The 18,594-nt window shown below is 34.3% G+C and overlaps 1 protein-coding gene across 9 annotated transcripts in view; it reads right to left on the bottom strand.

Annotated features, from left to right (window-relative positions):
• AKAP9 (A kinase (PRKA) anchor protein 9) overlaps nt 1-18,594 on the bottom strand; it is a 124,345-nt gene that overhangs the window by 67,324 nt on the left and 38,427 nt on the right. For 6 of the 9 annotated variants that reach the window (XM_010573519.1, XM_010573213.1, XM_010573767.1 and 3 more), the window contains exons 4-11: nt 13,107-13,160; nt 12,508-12,678; nt 9,831-9,986; nt 8,099-8,296; nt 4,884-7,322; nt 3,094-3,307; nt 2,230-2,309; nt 300-438 (exon numbers count right to left, since the gene is read on the bottom strand). In XM_010573519.1, coding sequence (XP_010571821.1) covers nt 300-438; nt 2,230-2,309; nt 3,094-3,307; nt 4,884-7,322; nt 8,099-8,296; nt 9,831-9,986; nt 12,508-12,678; nt 13,107-13,160 — 3,451 coding nt within the window. The remainder of the gene's footprint in view (nt 1-299; nt 439-2,229; nt 2,310-3,093; nt 3,308-4,883; nt 7,323-8,098; nt 8,297-9,830; nt 9,987-12,507; nt 12,679-13,106; nt 13,161-18,594) is intronic. The other 3 variants (XM_010573686.1, XM_010573598.1, XM_010573448.1) reach the window with 2 other exon arrangements.

The raw sequence follows: 18,594 nt of genomic DNA on the forward strand, positions 1-18,594 counted from the left end.
TTTTATACAGTATTGATATGTATGATTTTTTTGTAGAGCTGCTAGCTTCTTCTACAAAAGGAGGAGGGGAAAAAAAGCAAACCAAACCAAAACACATTTTTCACCAATTTCCACTATAAAGAAAACAGCGCAAGAAAATAGCCATAATGAAAGTGGTTCAGAATAGTGAGGAACTCTCTAAAGCAGCTATTTAGGCACATTAATTAGCACCTGAACAACTAACGGCACACTTGCCAGTCTGAAATACTTGAAATCAGTATTTATTTTTTTTAAACAGCATGATAGCATAATGTCATTACCTTGAGCTTGACCTCTGTGTATTGGTAATTCTACACTCAGGTTTTCTTTCACAGCAGCAGGTCTACAGAAAATATGCTGTTCCCTATCACCAACTTCTAAAGCAGCTGAAGAATGTTCATTCTGCTTGTCACACAAAACCTGCACAACAAATGAAACAAAGAAAAAAGGTTAAGAATTTTTTATTAACTTATCAAACACAATTCACAAAGAAAGCACGAAAAATAGTGGCAGGAAAGTAGTATTTTGTGAGTATTATCTTCTATGGAAATGATGGCATAGATGTTGAGTCATAAGAACCTAGACAATCTAAAACTCCTGATAAAAGAAACAGGTATGGAAAGACTTTTCAGCTAAAGCACAAATACGTGTATTTTGGAATCGTTAATTAATTTGGAACTGCCAAGTATTAAAATCTTGCAGCGAAAGGCCTCCTTCATTAACGCTGAAAGCAAATTTACATTGTAAATGTCTCATTCTCATTAACTACAATTTTACTTGGAAGAAGGATTCCCTATGGCAGAAATTTGTATCTTTTTAGACATTACAATTCAACTTGTTCTTAAGTATTGAACAAATAAGATAAAATGGGATGGCATAAGAAAACACAAGCAAGTCATAAACAGAATGCCTCATGTTTGTTAGTGCTACATGGCCATCAGAATAGTTGCCATAGTTACGACAAGTAGTCAAACAGATTTATCCATCTGATTTTTGAAGATAAATGGAAAGGACTGCTCAGAATAAGTGGGATTCTTTATTTAAAGATTTTGGACTTAACAGACACCAAATTCAACTTACAAAAGTAAAACCATAATTTCTCCAAAAGCTCAACATGGCATCATACAGATCTTCCCAGCTGTGAAACAACTAATGCCAAAGACTCTCATTCAGCTGCTACTTCCTGTGAGCTATCATGGAGTCCTGCTTAATCTCTCCTATGTTGGCTCTGAAGTAAAAAAAGTGCTGCTATCCACCTTCCCAAAAAGGTGTTGAAAGTCCAGCAAAGAAGGAAAAGAAACCAAAACACCAAAACCAACCATCTGAAGTATTTAAGATTGGAAAACCATGGCTTATAATGAATGATAGAAGTAGCTTAATCTACCCAGAAATAAGTTCAAGAAGTAACTTTACTGATGGTCAAAAAGTACCTGTAAGGGCCATTGATTACTAGTACTCTAAAAAAAAAAGATATGGCAAAATAGTATTATTGCTGGCTGATGCTAGAATACAGACTAAAAATAAGCTTCAATTTTTGACTATAATATTTAGTTATTGAAACACTACAGCAATTTTGTTAGATTCTTAGACACTTTTAAGTCTTTGAAAGATATGCTGCAGCTAAGACAGAAATTACTATCTTATTGCAGATATGAGAGTGTCAATATGTGCGTGACATCAGACTGCTGTTAAATCAAAAACATATAGCTAGCGACACACAGAAAGGGAAAAAATAATTCCAAACTAGTAGATAAAAGACAAACATTAGATAGGAGATTAAGATTGATTGATTAATAGTTCAATTATTACTGTAGAACTGCATGCTCAAGAGGACTAAGTGATAAGAAATGACTTTGTGTGTTAGTGACTTCTAGAAAGATCAAACTTTACAGAAACATACTGGAGGGCAAAGAACTTATGCCAAAAATACACACAGGGGCAAATCATGGGATGACAGAAAAAGTAGGGATAGAAAACCATCGTGATAAGATACGACAAAAGAATTCTCTGGACGAGGACATAAAACAAAACTCTTGCAAAGTTATTTTGGAAGATCAGGTTTAGCAGTCTCTATTTTGAGATCAGTGCAAAGAGAAAAGCTGCAAAGAAAACCTGTTAAAAATTATGTAGAAAAATATGATGACTCACCATATACATGATTTTTCTTTTTCAAAATTTCCATTTTAAAGGCAGCTTTTTGGTAAGTCTTACCTGAGCAAGCCTAGAACATTCCTCAGTTACAGCTTCATTCAGCTTTTCTATAAGTCTTTGTGCAGATATGACTTCATCATCTATGAATATAAATTATTCATATTATTTCTAAACACTAGATGCACAACAACTATTTAAAGGCCTAATTTCCTGCCTCGGTGAGGCTGCCTCTTCAGGTCTTGGAGAGGCATAGGTTTTTTGTTCCCCTCTTTCTTGTTCCATCATACAGACAGATTCAATTATTAACATAGAACTGTATGTTGAAGAGGAGTAAGTGATAAGAAATGACTTTGTGTGTTAGTGACCTCTAGCAAGATCAAACTTTACAGAAACACACTGGAGGGCAAAGAACTTATGCCAAAAATATACACAAGGGCAAATCACGGGATGACAGAAAAAGTAGAGATAGAAAACCATCATGATAACATAAAAGCTCACTGAGGCAAAAAGTAGTAGCAAAGAAGCTTACCTAATGTGGGCAGGAAGTCAATGCAACAATTCAAAGAGTGTTCAATGAAACAAGCCCAAAAATATTTTGCTGATGCATTTGCTTATTATTTCAGTACAGAATACAACCTTATAGGTGAATCTATTATATAGTTCTTTACAATTGACCTAATACAACATAGCAAAACATGAGTTGTAACACTTCCTATTCCTCCTTTTTTTTTTTTTTTTTTTTTTAAGTGCCATGAGTAATAGACTACTTGTAATGGGTAAACAATTTGGTACAAAAACACTTCAAAATGTTCTATAAAACCAATTTATTGGACAGCTACATGCACAAACTCTTGTGCTTGTTTTCTTTTGAAGTCACTGTTTTTCATATCAAGAGCTTCACTCCCGTAATTTTGGTCAAGTTACCTGCTTTTCGAATTTTCAAGGTCTGGAGCTCCAGCTGATGCATTTTTTTAAGATTATTCATGTCTTGTAGATGACTACGTACAAGCTCCTCTTTAAGACTGCAAAGTGCACTCTCTTTTTCTGCTTGCAAGTACTCACGAACCTGGTCTACATGAGCTGAATAAACCAGGGATAGGCAAATGCGCTGTGCTTCCATCTGTAGCTGTAAATCAGTCTTTGAATAAAAAGACACATTTTACAAAGAGTGAGAAACAAGAAAACAAAAAGGTCCCGTCTTTGTGAATTTTTGAAATTAATAGTATGTTGAATGGAATGCTGCAGATATGGTATGCATTAGGTAAATTTAAACATACGTAGTTTGGAAAACTGAACTGTAAAAAAATAGCATGACGCTTCTTCAACTTAAAATAAAAATCAAACTAAAATCAACAAAACTCAATATGCTTCAATTCCTATTTTGCAGCAATAAAAACCCAACAAATTTTATCCCGATGAAGTGAAAGCAATATCACTACCAACAGAGTAGGTTAAGAAAGTTCACTCCAAATACAGGAAAAAAGACTTTAGTATTAGCAGACCTTAAAAATACTGATTTCCAAGGCTTGTAGTTCTAGTCTGCACTTTTGGGGATGTTATTGCTAAAGCAAAAACATGTTTAGGATATGCCAATAATGCACTATTTAGAGTTCAAGTTTGAAAAGGTTTTTAGACACCTCTGGACCACAATGATTTTTTAGTTCTATGGCAGGAAATTGCAAGACCCTTACCACATCCTCATAAAAAAATAAAATACATTTTACAGCTGTAGCTCTTTTCTATAATCTCACAACTGTTTCCAATGTGGCTTTGCTTGTGAATTTATTTCTTAGGAAATGAACAAACTACAACACAACATAAAATTAGGCAGTAGTGGTATTAGTTCACCGTTAGGTGGATTTTCAGAACATGAAAAAAATCAATCTAAAAAATTAGTACAAGACTGGCTAACATCTATTTCTACAGAAAAACTTAGTTGCATACTTCTTGCAGCATGCTATTCAACTTCATCACTATATATAAATTTAAAGCCAGATTTATGATGCCAGCACCTAATTAAATACTGGTAATTCAATACTTGGCTATTTCTATTCGCAAATAACAATCCTTCCCATACCACCTGCAATTCATTTACAATACCAAAAAATACAAGCAAAATTTCTTCAGCAAAACATAGAGATTGGTTAATCACACGATATGCATAACTTCTGTATCTTCACACATTTCTCACGCTCACATCCAGACATTTCTTAAGAAGTGGTAACCACATAGAAAGAATAATTTTGATAATGAAAGATTAGTTTTTTACAAGTTTGATAAAAGATTACTGAAGAAGAGTTTCATTATCTCTTCATATTGTTTGAATGAGTACTTAGAGAACTGAAAAGCTAATCAGATTAAAAAATTTTGTCCTGAATAAGTTTTCACCTCAATTAAGTAAGTTAAATGCTATATCCAAGTATGAAGTGCTCTAGACATCTTCTCCTTATCTTTTGTTGTTGCTGATTTAATGAAATGTAAGGGAAGAGCATTTCTTTCACTAAAAAATAGCATCTTCATACACATTGACTATGGCTATCATTCTGGTCATTCATGTAACCACTTTCAACCATTGGCCACGCTGCCACACACACACAACCATTCACCTGTACTTCAAAGCATCTAATAGCAAAAATATGATGCAAATTTCCAAGTGCAAGCTCCTACAAATTTTCATAGGTAAATTATTTTCTACACTGCTTCATGTAACATACCCGTTCTGATTTTAAGGCATCCACTTGCTGCTGAAGAATATTATTTTCACTCTGTGTAATGGCTATTAACGATGTTTCATCTGTCAGCCTGTCTGTAACCCCATGCAAATGTTCTACACAAGACTGCTGTTCCTGTTTCAACATTTGCTGAACCTCCTTTCTTTTTGTAACCTCATGATTGATATCTTTACCAGAAACTAGATTTCCTCTTACATTTACTCCTTCATCAACTTTATTCCTTGGACCAGGGGTTTTATTTCTATTTTCAGATGCTGGAGCAGCATTCTTTGGAGCTTTAGAACATTTTGTCTTAGGGTCATCACTACTACTATTTCCTCTCTGAGTATGACTAATTATGACTTCTAGTTCTTTACATTTTGCTAGAACTTGTTCTTTCTCATCTTTCAAGGATTTAACTTTTTCATTTAAATGACAAATTTCACTATGCTTTGACTTCAACTGTTCAGAGAGATTGGAAAGTCTCAAGGATAATTCCAATTTCTCACGCTGGGTAACTTCAAGCTTTTCCATAAGTTCTGTCGCACCTTTCTCAACAACTTCTCCAACCTCAAATGCATCTGCCTTGAACACCTTGATTTCTTTACTCCCTTCAAAACCAGAAGTTTTAGTTTTAAATAAAACAGGTCTACTGCTTTGTAAATGGTGAAGTTTTTCATTCAAAGCTTTGAGTTTGCTTTTATATTCAGCTTCCTGCTTATTCTTGTTCTCTTCTATCTCAGTTTTTGCCTTCAGAAGACTTGCACATTCTTTCTGCAGCTCTTTATAATTAGCTTCAAGTTTTTTCTCAGTAAATGAAAAGGCACTCTTCTGCCTTTCAGTATCCTCTTGGAGTTGACTGTTTTGATTTTTAAGTTGCTCATTTTCAGTAATCAGCTTTTCTATTCTTTTTTCCAAGTCCAAAATTTCTGACTTAGAGCTACTACTGTTGTTAAAAATGACATTTTCTTCAGAGTTTACCAACATACTTTTTAATTTCTCTTCCAGAGTTTTGTTTTCCCCCTTGAGAAGGTTATTTTGTGTTTCAAGTTCTGAACATTTTTTTTGAAGGCTATCTTCCCTCTCTCTCATTTGTTCCTGCATCAACTCAGTTTTAAGCTGCAGCTCTTGCATTTCTTGTTCAAGGGTACCTTTTTCTTTTTCCTCTTGCCTAAGCACTTCAATCTCATTCTGCAGCTCATGGATTTGAAGTGTCATTTCTTCAGATTTAGAATTTACAATAGACTGCTGTAAATCTTTTAGGTTTGAAATCTCTAATATCAACTGATTTTGCTTTGTGATTAAGTTATCCTTTTCATATTGCATGGCTTCTATCTTTTGACTCATTTCATTTTGTACCTCATCTAACTGCTGTTTATGGTGCATATTCAAGTTATCTTTAAGGCTTTCCATGTTCACTGTGTGCTCTTTTTGTAAGTCGTCTTTAAGTCTGGAAAGTTCCTCTTCATGACTAAACAGAAGCTTTGTTCTCAGTCTCTCTAATTCTGCTTCTTGAGATTCTGCCATCCTGTCCAAAACCGCATCCTTCTCCCTTTCTAGCATTTCAAGTTTTATTTTGTAATTTGTGACTTCTGCATCATGTTTTAATTCCAATTCCTTCCTAAATTCAGAGGCAGAAGCCAGCTGAGTTTTTAAATCTTCAATCACAAACTGGTATTTTTCAGCTTCATTTAATCTACATTCCATATCCACTATAGTTTGTTTGGCTCTTTGAACCTGCTCTCTTGAAAAATTCAGTTCTTGGAAAAGATCTTCAATTTTAGTTTGTTGAAGAGACTTCTCTGCTGAAATAACTTCCATCTGTTGTGACAATTCTTGCTTTATTTTTTTCCTTTCGTTGTCAGCATCTTGCAATTTCACATTCAATTCATTAATTTTAATATTCATTAAATGCATTTGATCTTTATTAATATTCTCATTCAAACATAGACTTGAAGTTTTCTCCAATTCTACTTTTTGTTGCAAAAGACGCTGTTCTATTTCCATTGCATGTTGCTTAATTAATTCTTGCTTCATTTGTACAATCTGCTGGCCATGCATTTCATCTAATTCAGCCTGAAGCTGTGCCAGTCTCCTTTGTGTTTCTAATTCCATTCTTTGCACAATGTCAGCTTCAGACTGGCTGTCTTTATAACATCGTTTCTGCAATTCTTCCACAGTTCCCATTAATTGTTTTATTTCATCAGAACATTGTCTTTCTTTCTGTTTGTAGGTTGTAAGTTCAACTCTCATATTACTTATCTCCTGGTTCTTTAGTGAAATCTGTTCTTTCAATTCTTCAAGTAATTTACTGACATCTGATAATTTTTCCGTAAGCTGAAATGATTTTTTTTCTTCTTCTCCAAGTTTTGCTTCCAGTTCTTCAACTAATGCTTCTTTTTCTTGTTTACTCAAATCTTCTCCCTCATTCTTGTGTTTTTCCTTTAAAAAAAAATAAATGAGCAAAACCATGTTCTCATTTTTAGTTCATTATCTGAACATATAAGAACATTTACAGACTTAGCTATTTAAACACAATGCCTTTCTTTACAAGGCTAGTGATCATTTATAAAAAGTAAATATAAATTACTTTTTTACATCATTTGGAGGTTTTCTGTACCTTTGGAATAAGTGACAATCCCCACCCCCTGCCCCCCCAAAAAAAGAAAAAAGGCAAAAAAACCCCCAAAACTTCCATTTTTTCCAGTTGTGCTCTGATACTTCAATAAAAATATTTGGTACAATCTACTGAAAGCTTTGTCTGTTGTCATTTTAGATGACATTTAATTTTTTTAGGTATTTTTAAGATGTTTTCCATGAAGGATAATTTAAAAAAGTACATGAAGAAAAGAGTTCATTCTTTCTTTAAGACAGAACAGATTGTTCAAACAGGTTATTTTTCATTGTTTTTCCTAACAAAATAATGTCATCTAATGAAGGCATTCTAATATACAGTATAATTTCATCACTTGTTGTAAATATTTCTGCAATTTTTTAAAACATGATACTTAATACTGACATAAAAATTTCAGCTTGAAATTATACACATATTATGTGTTAGTTAAGAGAAGCAGTCTTAAAAACTTAAAATCTTCGTATGCATTATATGCAGCACACTCATAATCTGTGCTTTGGCATTTATATTTCAAAGGAACTACAAAATCCTGGAAAGAAAAAAAAGAGATTAGAAAAGAGATCTTTCTTAGTAAGGAACATACCATTTCATACATTGTGATTTTGTCTTGAAGACATGTAATCTGCACTTCAAATTCTTCATTCTTTTTTTGATAATTCTTCAGCAGACTTTCTTGCTCTTCTAGCTGTTGCTGATGTGAAAGTATCTGTTGCTTTGCTTGCAATAAATCAGCAGCTGTGCAACTATGGCTGGTGTTCCTTAGGGCTTCACTTGCCTGCAACTTGAATGTTAAAAAAGATAAAACCTAAAATATATCAAGTTTTTCAGAAACAGCTTGCACTACATACAGTTATCTTTACTTTTTTCTTCCACATCACAAGCCCAAAGACTATCGGAAAATTTTATAAGTTCTTTTAGGAGGAACTGAAATATCCTTATTCTTTTGCGATAGCCAACCAATAAAATAATTTAATATAGTTTTATGGTGAGCTAGCACAAGACAACACTGTCTCAGAAACATTTCTAAGTTGTAAAATGAGCTAGTTGCAATTACTGTCCCGAAAATAAAATTTTTAATACTGTATTGGGTCTGGCTGAGATGGAGTTAATACTCCCCATGGCAGCCCTCATAGCACTGTGCTCTGCATCAGTAGCTAGAAAGGTGTTGATAGCACACCAGTGTTTTGGCTACAGCTGAGCAATGCTGGCACAGCATCAAGGCTGTCTCTCCAACATTTTTGCCCCCCCCCCAATGGCAGGCTGGGGCAGGGCAAGATCTTGGGAGGGGACATAACCAGGACAGCTGACCTAAACTAACCAAACAGATATTCCATACCATATGACGTCAGCTCAGATATAAAAGCTAAGTAAAGGGAGACGGAAGTGGGGGGGCATTTTTGTCTTCCGGAGCAACCACTACACGTACTGAAGCCCTGCTTCCCGAGAAGTGGCTAGACATCGCCTGCTGATGGGAAGTAGAGAATAACATCATTTGTTTTTTCTTTGCTTTCGCGCGCGCAACCTTTGCTATCACTTTATTAAACTGTCCTTATCTTGACCCACGAGCCTTTTGTTATATTTTCTCCCCCCCCGTCCAGCTGAGGAGGGGGAGTGATAGAGCGGCTTTGGTGGGCACCTGGCATCCAACCAGGGTCAACCCACCACAAATACTAAAAACTCAGGCTTCAGAATATAATCCCCTTGAAGCTCAAAAAAACTGTATTAAGTGCTTAAACAGCACAAAATACAATATTCAATTGCAACACTAAACTGTAGTCATGCAGATTAACAGAGCATCCATGGCACCTCAATCACCAGTGCTTTTTAGAACAAATGCTTCTCTGAAGCTTATCTTTGTTATTTAAACTACTTTCTAATAACACCACAAGAGGCAGGTTTTACCCAAAAATACAGGAAGGACTGGAGCATGAAATGGCGGCCCACCAAAGCTGATGGCTGGCTGTTTTGATTTCAAAGAGAACAGGTTGGATTTCTGCCCAAAGCTCTGATAACTAATTACACAAGTGTTCTTCCCTAAGATAACTGCCATCATCCAGTATTTATTAGAAGCTATTACCACATACTAGGAAAGAAAATGGACTAATCTTTATTATTTTATAGTGAATTAGTGCAATAAACCAGGTACTATAATGACAACTGTAGGATGGGTAAAGTGACTGCTGATCTATACTGAGACCAATTCTTCAAAAATGCACAAAAATTTTTGTGTTTCTGCAGGAAGTAGCCATTTATGGACCCTCCAAAGTGACACCAATTTTCAAACCCAAATAAATATTGGTAGCACTGTAACTTACATGCTGAAACTGAATTTGCAGTTTTTGACTTTGTTCAGTAAGCTCTAAGAACTCCCTCATAGTTTCATCCTTTTCCTTCCGTGCCTGCTGTAGGTTAGTAGTGAGTTGAGTGATAATGTCATCTCTTTTTTTGATAGCAGCTTCAAATTCTTGCAGCTACAAAAGAAAAAATTTAAACTATTAGTGCACGTCAAAGCCACAGACAAAAAAAAATACTAGCTTATTCTAGTTAAGTAGGAATACATCATCCCTAACTTCTCCAATTAAAAGATATCACACAGACCTACTGGAGCATTTATGTTTTCGCTAACTCTATTTGTAAATAGTTCAGACACAGTCGTCCCCCCCTTCATTTAACAATATATGACGTCTCCATAAAATGTATTTATCAATGAACAAAATCTGAACCTTTAAGAATGTTAATTAGTTAAATATATAACTTGCTTTTAAACTAAAAAGCATGGCCACATAAACAAACCATCATAAAGGAAGCCAGAGTATCTACTTAGAGTGTTTCAGCAATTTTGTACAACTACTCATGTCTACAACACTTTTTCCACAATAAATGCAAGTTATATCATCTCTCACTGAAAGTGCAATAAATTGCATTCATTGTACTAACAGCATATAATAGATAGCATGCAGTATCCTACATTGTGAACCCAGAGAAATTATTCATAACTACATTAGAAAATCAGCTTAAGCTGCAAAACTGATACAGTGTATTTTACAGATGAATATTTTGTAATTTGTAATGATGAAGAAATGATAAATGTAAAGAAAAAATCCTTTGCAAGTGTTTCATTTTTTTGTAGGATTACACTCAGGCAGTCAGAAAGTCTACAATATGGGACTATTTTCATGTGCAATTATATAAATGGATGCGTTACTCACTTTAAAGTCACTTTGTCAATTTGAACTCATTTAAGGCTAGTGGAAGCTTCACCTCTACATATTGCACACTTCTTAAACCATCAGTCACCCTCTGTAACTGTTTCGTTTACAGTGCTCCCCAAAAGAAGCTTCTCCAGGTTATATGCTGAGTCTTGAAGTTAAAATTATAATGCTTCCAGAAAAATTTTACTGATTTAGAAGATAGGGACATTATTCAGTGGGACATAAAAAACAGAAGTCCCTTAAACAAGCCAAACTATGCAAAGTATTTGAGGAAATTCTTTTAAGGTTCTTTTCAGAACACTGCAGTGAACTCCTACTTTAAAAGCACAGACCTAGTGGAAATACTAGATGTTTGTTATAATAGAGAAAATTAGGAACAGATCAGACACTTAAGTGTGTCATATCTTTCCTTTTGCATCTGTTCAATAAAATCAAAGAAGTAAATTTATCTGTTATATGGTAGTTTTCAACTTTTTAAATTCAATCTTCTTCTTTAACAAACAGGCAGAACTAAAGCACACAAAATATCTGCCGCACTCCCCTTTTACAATTCTTTTGTTTCTTCTGAAAAATAAACCATATGTATTTCTCAACTGAGATATTACGCACTGTACCACTATCACACGAACATATGCTGCAATTATTAAAATATTATTGTACCACAGCCTGTTTTGTTTTAATATATTTTTAATTTATTTTAAAAATAGTAATCATAGCCATTTTTAAAATGCAAACATTTTCACTTTCAGGTTTTTCAGGAAAAACTAACAGTAGTCACAATTGTGAGAAACTAAAATTATGCTTATGTTCTTTATTATGCTGTAATTATGACTATTATGTTTAGCACAACAGATACAAAACATAGTAATTAGAAGCTAAGTTTGACTTAAAATGCAACACAGAGATTCATCAATGGACAAAGGAATGATAAACCACCTCCTCCAGGGCAACCACCTAAAGATCACTCTAGTATGGTGGAAAACATGACGTCCATTTTCATAGATAAAATACAAATGAAAGCAGAAAAAATTATAACCGTACAATAACAATGAAGGTGAGAATGACTGAATATTGGAACAATTTTTGTATTCTACTTTGCAACAAATAGAAAAACACAATGATGTGACCTGAATCCAAATTAAAAGAGGAAGATAAGACATCAAGCACGACAAAGCACTGACTTCAGTGCATTGCACCACTTGCTTAAACTGGAAGAATATTCTTTACTTTAAAAGCCAACTTTAAATTTCAATGGTATTTCTAGAATAAGAAATACTTCCCTGTAATCCCAATTTATTAGATGTTTATTAAAACATTCTGACACAGTTGCCTTGTATTTCAGACTGGGAAGTCTGACATACAAATACCTTTTTAGTTCAAGGATCAACTCAGTTCTATCATTCCTTAGGAAGTGAAACCTAAGGTTTTTTGATCTTGGAGGAACAGGAAGGTATTAAAGAAATGCAGTCTTTGCACAACTAGAGAAGAATTAAGGCTTTTCTTGAAGAAAATTGTCTTTCCATTCCTTATTTGAAGAAAGTCACTGCAAAGACGACTGGAATTTTAGTCACAAAATACAGAGAAAAAGGACACACAATGGAAATGCCATTCAAAGAAATAGAGCGCATGGTATGTGATTGAAAGAAATTATGTGTAATTCTGTATCACACACTGACTGCATTCTGAACAGCTGCCATGAAGTGTGAACTCTTTCAGGTGACGCTCTGCATTTTTGCATGTAACCAAGTAGCAAGTAGAAAGCAACATAAGGTAATTATACCTGTTGCAATCCTTCTGTACCATATGCTGCCCTCATTTCTTCTAGCTCTCTGTTTAGCTCTTCAATCTCTTGTTGTTTCCCAGCCAATTCATTCTCCATCACCTCTAGCTGCGTGCGAGAGTGCTGCATTTCATGCTCAGAACAAATCTCTCCAACGCCAAATTCTTCTTCCTAAATCAATCCAAGTTCCTTAACATGCCATTTTTTTATGCTTTATCACAGTAAGTAAACTCAAATATCAAATGCCACCTTAGAACATTAACATACAATACAGCATCGAAGATCTTATTGCCATGGTAACCTCCTTTGTTAGTATAATTCACACCTCAAAAGCACTGACATAAAGCATTTCTTCAAGTTCTGCTTTATAATCTTACCCTTAATAGAAGTAGTAAATTGTTTTGCATTTCAAGTTTAATGACACACTATATTAATATATAACACTATATATATAACACTATATTAATATATAAATGCAGATGCAGAGCACAGCATGCAAAATAAAGTATTAGTCAGCAACACAGTTTTTGTTCAAAACAAATTGTTTGAGGTTTTTAGTATTCACCATTAGTATTACGATTCAATTTGCAATACTGTACCCTGATTAAGTCTGCAGGTATAGCTGTTCTTGTCACAAAACTGCAACCATTTACCTGTATAAAGACAATTTCTAAATACATTGTTATTTGAAATAAGGCTTGATTTCTGTTTTCCATTCATTTGAATCTTATGTGGTGTTTCCTGCAGATCTACAGGAATTTTTATGCTACAAAAACTTATTTCATTTGAAACACAAAATAGCTTTATATATAGTAAGTTGCATCACAGTAACCATAGGTAACAGGTAAATCACCCAAAACTGCAAAAAGAGATACTACTGTCTAAAAACAAAAACCATATTATGAATTTAAACATGTAAAGAAAACAAAGGAATTCAGATTTAAAGGTCAATGCAAAGCTTTATATTTTAAATTATTAAAATGCAGTACTGCTGCATTTCATATTATATGTTTAATATTTCTATATAATACTAAACATAGTTTTGCCTTCTAAAAGATATTTATACACCCCAAGATTTATTCTTTCTGAAAGTCACCAATCTCTCGATAGTCGATTAAAGGCAGTATGATAGACTCTCATCCTCAGTTTGAAGGAATTTCTTAAAATTGAAAAAGAGCAGAAATTTTACATTTAACATAAGACATTTAAAAATAATCCTCTTTCACTCACCTAACACCGCAACCCCTTTCAGCTTCTATGAGAATTTTGGTTCTACAGACTGTGCAAACCTGCAACAACGAATCTCCAAAAGGCAAGCACAAGCCAAAGTAGCAGTTACAGGTTTAAAAAAAAAAAAAAAAATCCAAATGAAAAGAACATGCTGGGTACTTGTGAGTAACCATAAAACTGACAGGCAGGCTCTTAAAACAGCAGATCAATCTTTTAAAATAAGAAAGCAAGAACAGCTGTGTTTCCCCTCAGAGCTGTTTATTATATCAGAGCCTAAAACAAAAATAATGGTATTAGAGATGGAAAGGCGTCATAGCATTTCAGACCCAAATACTACGTCTACATTAAAAAAAAGGTATACTGCTCAGACATCTGCCATAGTCTATATCAGGGCTTATTTACAAAGGACTGTCATGCCTGAGAAAAATCAATAAGAACACTGTTATAAATGGGATCAATAGTCATCGAGTTTGAATTAAGAGAACAAATAAACCTGCATTAGACAAGAATTTGCAGAGCTGACACAGTGCCCTTTCAATTCCTGACTTCCTCAGTAAAAAGGAAGATACCACAGTAAGATTACCACCTTATTTTAGGAGGAATAAAGAAAATTGCAGCAAACAGCAGTCCAGGCAACTCATAGAGACACTGCACATCATTTGTGTATTGCCAGATGTTCGCTCTACATTCAGACATACAAGTGCCTACACAGTGCCTGGCACCAATTTCTTTATTCAGATTTTGGCACATGTCCCAGATTAATAACACTAGCAGTTTAATAGAAACTCTATTATGGAATACTTCTTTTAACTTCCATTTTATTTAGGCTTAATTGATAAAGATGTAGTGTATGATTCTTGTAAGCTACCACAGTGGACACGCTTCTCTTCCTGTGAATCATTTCTGTGTGCAACAATCAAAGACTCTTAGATGCTTTATGGAAAGACATAAAAGCCTTATCTCATTAGACGTTCCAGACTCCTTAGCAGCTGAAATTTCTACAAAAGACCTTTTACTTATAAAAGGTATTTTGCTACACACATTCAGAACAACTGTCTGGAGCTTCAGAAATCCTGCCTCATTTCACAGGAGCCTAGCTCTTAGACATCACAGAAGTGAACCACAACAACACAGTAGCCCGTACTGTTTCTCATCTGATACCTCCTCCTTTCAAATGCCTTATGCCTTCTCGTAAAGTGCAAATTGAAACATGACAAGATAACAAACTGCCCTGTAATCTATGGAAAAAGCAGCCAGGTCCTGCGCTGATGGGGGCCTCATGAGCAGCGTGGCAACTTCCCGCATGACAGAAATTCTGCTGAGTCAGAGCAGACAGGACAGTTGGGGCTGAGTTATTAGCTTCAAAATATCTTAGTTTAAGATTAATTTCTCACTCATCTGCAATATATGAAGACTGCAGTCCAGATACCAACTTCAGCGTTAACAGATGTCTACGCAAGGCCTACTGGACTTCTGTGTTTTGTCTCATGGCCCCAGCAGTTTACCTGCATAGAGATCTTCTGCAAGCCCATAAATACTATTGATGTACATCCTTATAATTTCTTCTTTTAAAGCTTTGCAGTTCACCTTTAACACTGACATGTCCTTATGCCTTAATACCTTATGATGTGCTCAATTACATACCCCAGCAAACAATTAAACATTTAAAGAAATAATCAAACCACAGAGCATTTTAAGATAATGGAAGCAGGGAGTAACAAGAGCTTTGAAGACAACTGCATAAATAAATAACCACAAAGTAAGAAAAAATTAAATTTTACAATACAGGAGCAACTGTTTTGGTGAACGAAATATATGAAACAAGTGACAGTTATGGAAGTCCCTCAAAGGACGTTCTCTCTGATTTTTGTTCCTTGCTTGTATTTTCAAAATAATTCACAGAAATAGTATTTACTAATATAAAGGAAAATATAATTTGTAGTCTACTGGCTAAAAATAAATGTATAATTTATACTGCATCAGTAAACACATATGCTTAAGACAAAGAAATCTTCTTCCAGAGAAACACAAGAAAAACCAACTTCCACGTCTGAATTAAGGCACTGATTCACAACAATAGCCACCAGAGGTCAGGATTAAATTTATGAAATCACTGTATCCCTTTTAATGTTCCTTAGACCTTGGAAGACCTGAAATTTTACCTCCAAAACAGCAGTAATAATATATGATGTGTAACTGCTTATAACGTTAATGCCAGTATCACAGAGATTTCCCTTTATAATTAGCAAATCCATGCTCAGCAGAAATCAATACATACTGTTCAATCACTGAAAAATGTGGAAAATACCTTAATGCATGAAAAGAATATAACCTTTTACAGAAAGGCAAGCAGACTTCTGACTAAAAAAGTGCTTTGATTTGGTAGTAGAAACATGCAGACGTATCTGGAATGGATTCACAATTTTACCTCATGTTTTCTTTTTTTTTTTTCCCCTTTTCTGTTACATTTTGGACATCTGATTCCTTCACAAAAATTAATACTTGGACCTCCCACACTGCTTGTCTTATGCAATGTTCTTAGCCTTTCCTCAGTTTTCTAGTTATGTCACAACTGACTACATGAAACTTTGCTAAAATTAGCAACTAGGGCAATTTGGGAAAATGAATTTCAGTTGTTTTGTTTTTTTTTTTTAATACTCCATAAACAAAAACCATTTTCAGTTTGTGATGAAATTAATTACAATCATATAATACAACTAAGGTTAAAAACTTCTGAAGGATAACAATTGATGGCTTTTTAAAATATCATGGCTTAATATACTTTTCTAATTACTAATAGCACCCAACGTAAGATTTCTTTACGTAGTGGTTAAGGTTGAGGTGTAGAAGTTCATTAACATTTCCAAAAAATCGCCAACTTTGTAGACTTCATATTAACCATCTGTTCAGAAGTACACTTTGCAAATGGGTAAGAGAGTCAATAAGAGGAAAAAAACAAATCACGTGGAACAGTCTTTCAGTTATACTGCAAAATTGACACATATGGAAAATATGTGGGGGCAAATTTACCTTACACAGTTATAAAAAACCAAAAAATTCCAACTGTTGGAAAAAGCCTAACTTCCCTTAGCTCTAAGTATAGACCATAACCTTAAATAGCTAATCACCATTATCATTTAATTTAAGACTATGCAGGTAGGTGTCATTCTTGCTCAAATTGAGTAATTTGTTACAAAAGGCAAGTTGGTCATACAAAGGACTTATCAGTCTCCAGTTTGGCTGCTACCTTTGATAGTGTAGGTATTTAGAGAGGTGACAGAACAAACTGAAAAAAAAGACCGTTATTTACAGTAGAATTCCTTCAAAACAAGAATTCTTATATAAACATTCACTGGTTCTTTCAACTTTGCTTAGACAACTGTATTGGCTTATAATTATGTGTCTGTTAAGTCTCCTAAAGATGGAAATACTTATCACTGAATTTTATCCAATTCCTCAAGAGAAGGGGCAGAAGAATTAAAAACATCTGACTTATTTTACCAACTACAACAAAACAAATGACTTATGACCTATTTCACTTTGAAGCATGACAGCCTCAATTTCAACATGATTTCTGACAAAAAAAACACTAAGAAAAATACAGATGTTCTTCTAATCAATGAGGGAAAAGATGGATCAACAGGCCTATGTTTCTACAAATGTATGGTTTCTTAGCATTCCAAAAAGGATGTCAAGTATCTGAAAGAAAGGTAAACTCAAGATTTCATACAACTTCATCATTACGCTGTTACAGACAAAATTTAACTTATTCTCATCTTCTTCAACTGAAAAGGCTTCAGATCGCTTTATTTACAGGGTGGCCATGAATGTAAGTAGAACTTTTAATAATGAAAGTAACATTACAGCTGATATGAAACATATTGAAAATTCAGTTCCTAAAATGTATACATTCCTAAGCATGTTGTTTCCTCACTGCAGATACCAGACAATTGTAATGAAGTGGAATTAAAAAGAGCTTATTAAGATAGCAACTCTCATCACTTGAGTTTGCTCTTCACCAGATCCAGTATCATGTTACTATACACAAGTTTTGTGTTGCCTACTTATGTCTTGGAAAATAACTCTCAGGGAGGTAAAAAGTCTTTTTGCAAGAATGAATACAAGAAGTGCCTAGAAATGCATCTGTCATTGCACTTTTGAGAAAATCTGCAATTTTGAGGAAATCTGCAGGTTTTTAAAAGGTACATTCAGAAGGCAGTCTGGCTGTAATTCTGTTGTCTTTAGTATATGAAAAATTGGTCCCTAATGTACTTTGTAGGCACCTACAGAAATCTTTGAAGAATGAAGCAGAGTGAAGTTAAAGGTTTAGATGTGAAAATTCATTTTAAAATGAGCTTTGAATTCAACTGATATTAACAACAAAATACTAAAAATCAGAACTTATCGACAATTATCATGAGGCACTATGCCAGATCTTTTCTGTATTCTGTCTCCTTGTGCAAAGATGTGTTTTCCTGAGCTTCTGCAATCAGTCTCCAACACTGCTTCCTACAGCCTCAGAAGTGATCAAAATTTCTTAGTCGTATTTCATTATATATGTAATAGCTCTAACTTGTAAAAATACATGAACATCAATGCCACTGTCAACTGTTTTCACAGGTTCATTCTTCACATACTGCATGTTCCATTTAATAGTAATCACATACCATGGTGATGCACATTCTAAAAAGGTGCAGTAAGGTCACAGCAGTTGTTCCAAAGTGTATTTGCTACACTCTCAATGGCAAACTGTGTGCACATACTGCCCTATCATCTTACCATACATAAAGCAAACTCAGATTCTTTTTGTTCTTTGCTACTTTAATTCCTTGGACAAAATAAACCACATTTTATCTA

The sequence above is a fragment of the Haliaeetus leucocephalus genome, unplaced genomic scaffold, assembly GCF_000737465.1.
Source record: "Haliaeetus leucocephalus isolate CR32 unplaced genomic scaffold, Haliaeetus_leucocephalus-4.0 Scaffold0, whole genome shotgun sequence".
Lineage (NCBI taxonomy): Eukaryota > Metazoa > Chordata > Aves > Accipitriformes > Accipitridae > Haliaeetus > Haliaeetus leucocephalus.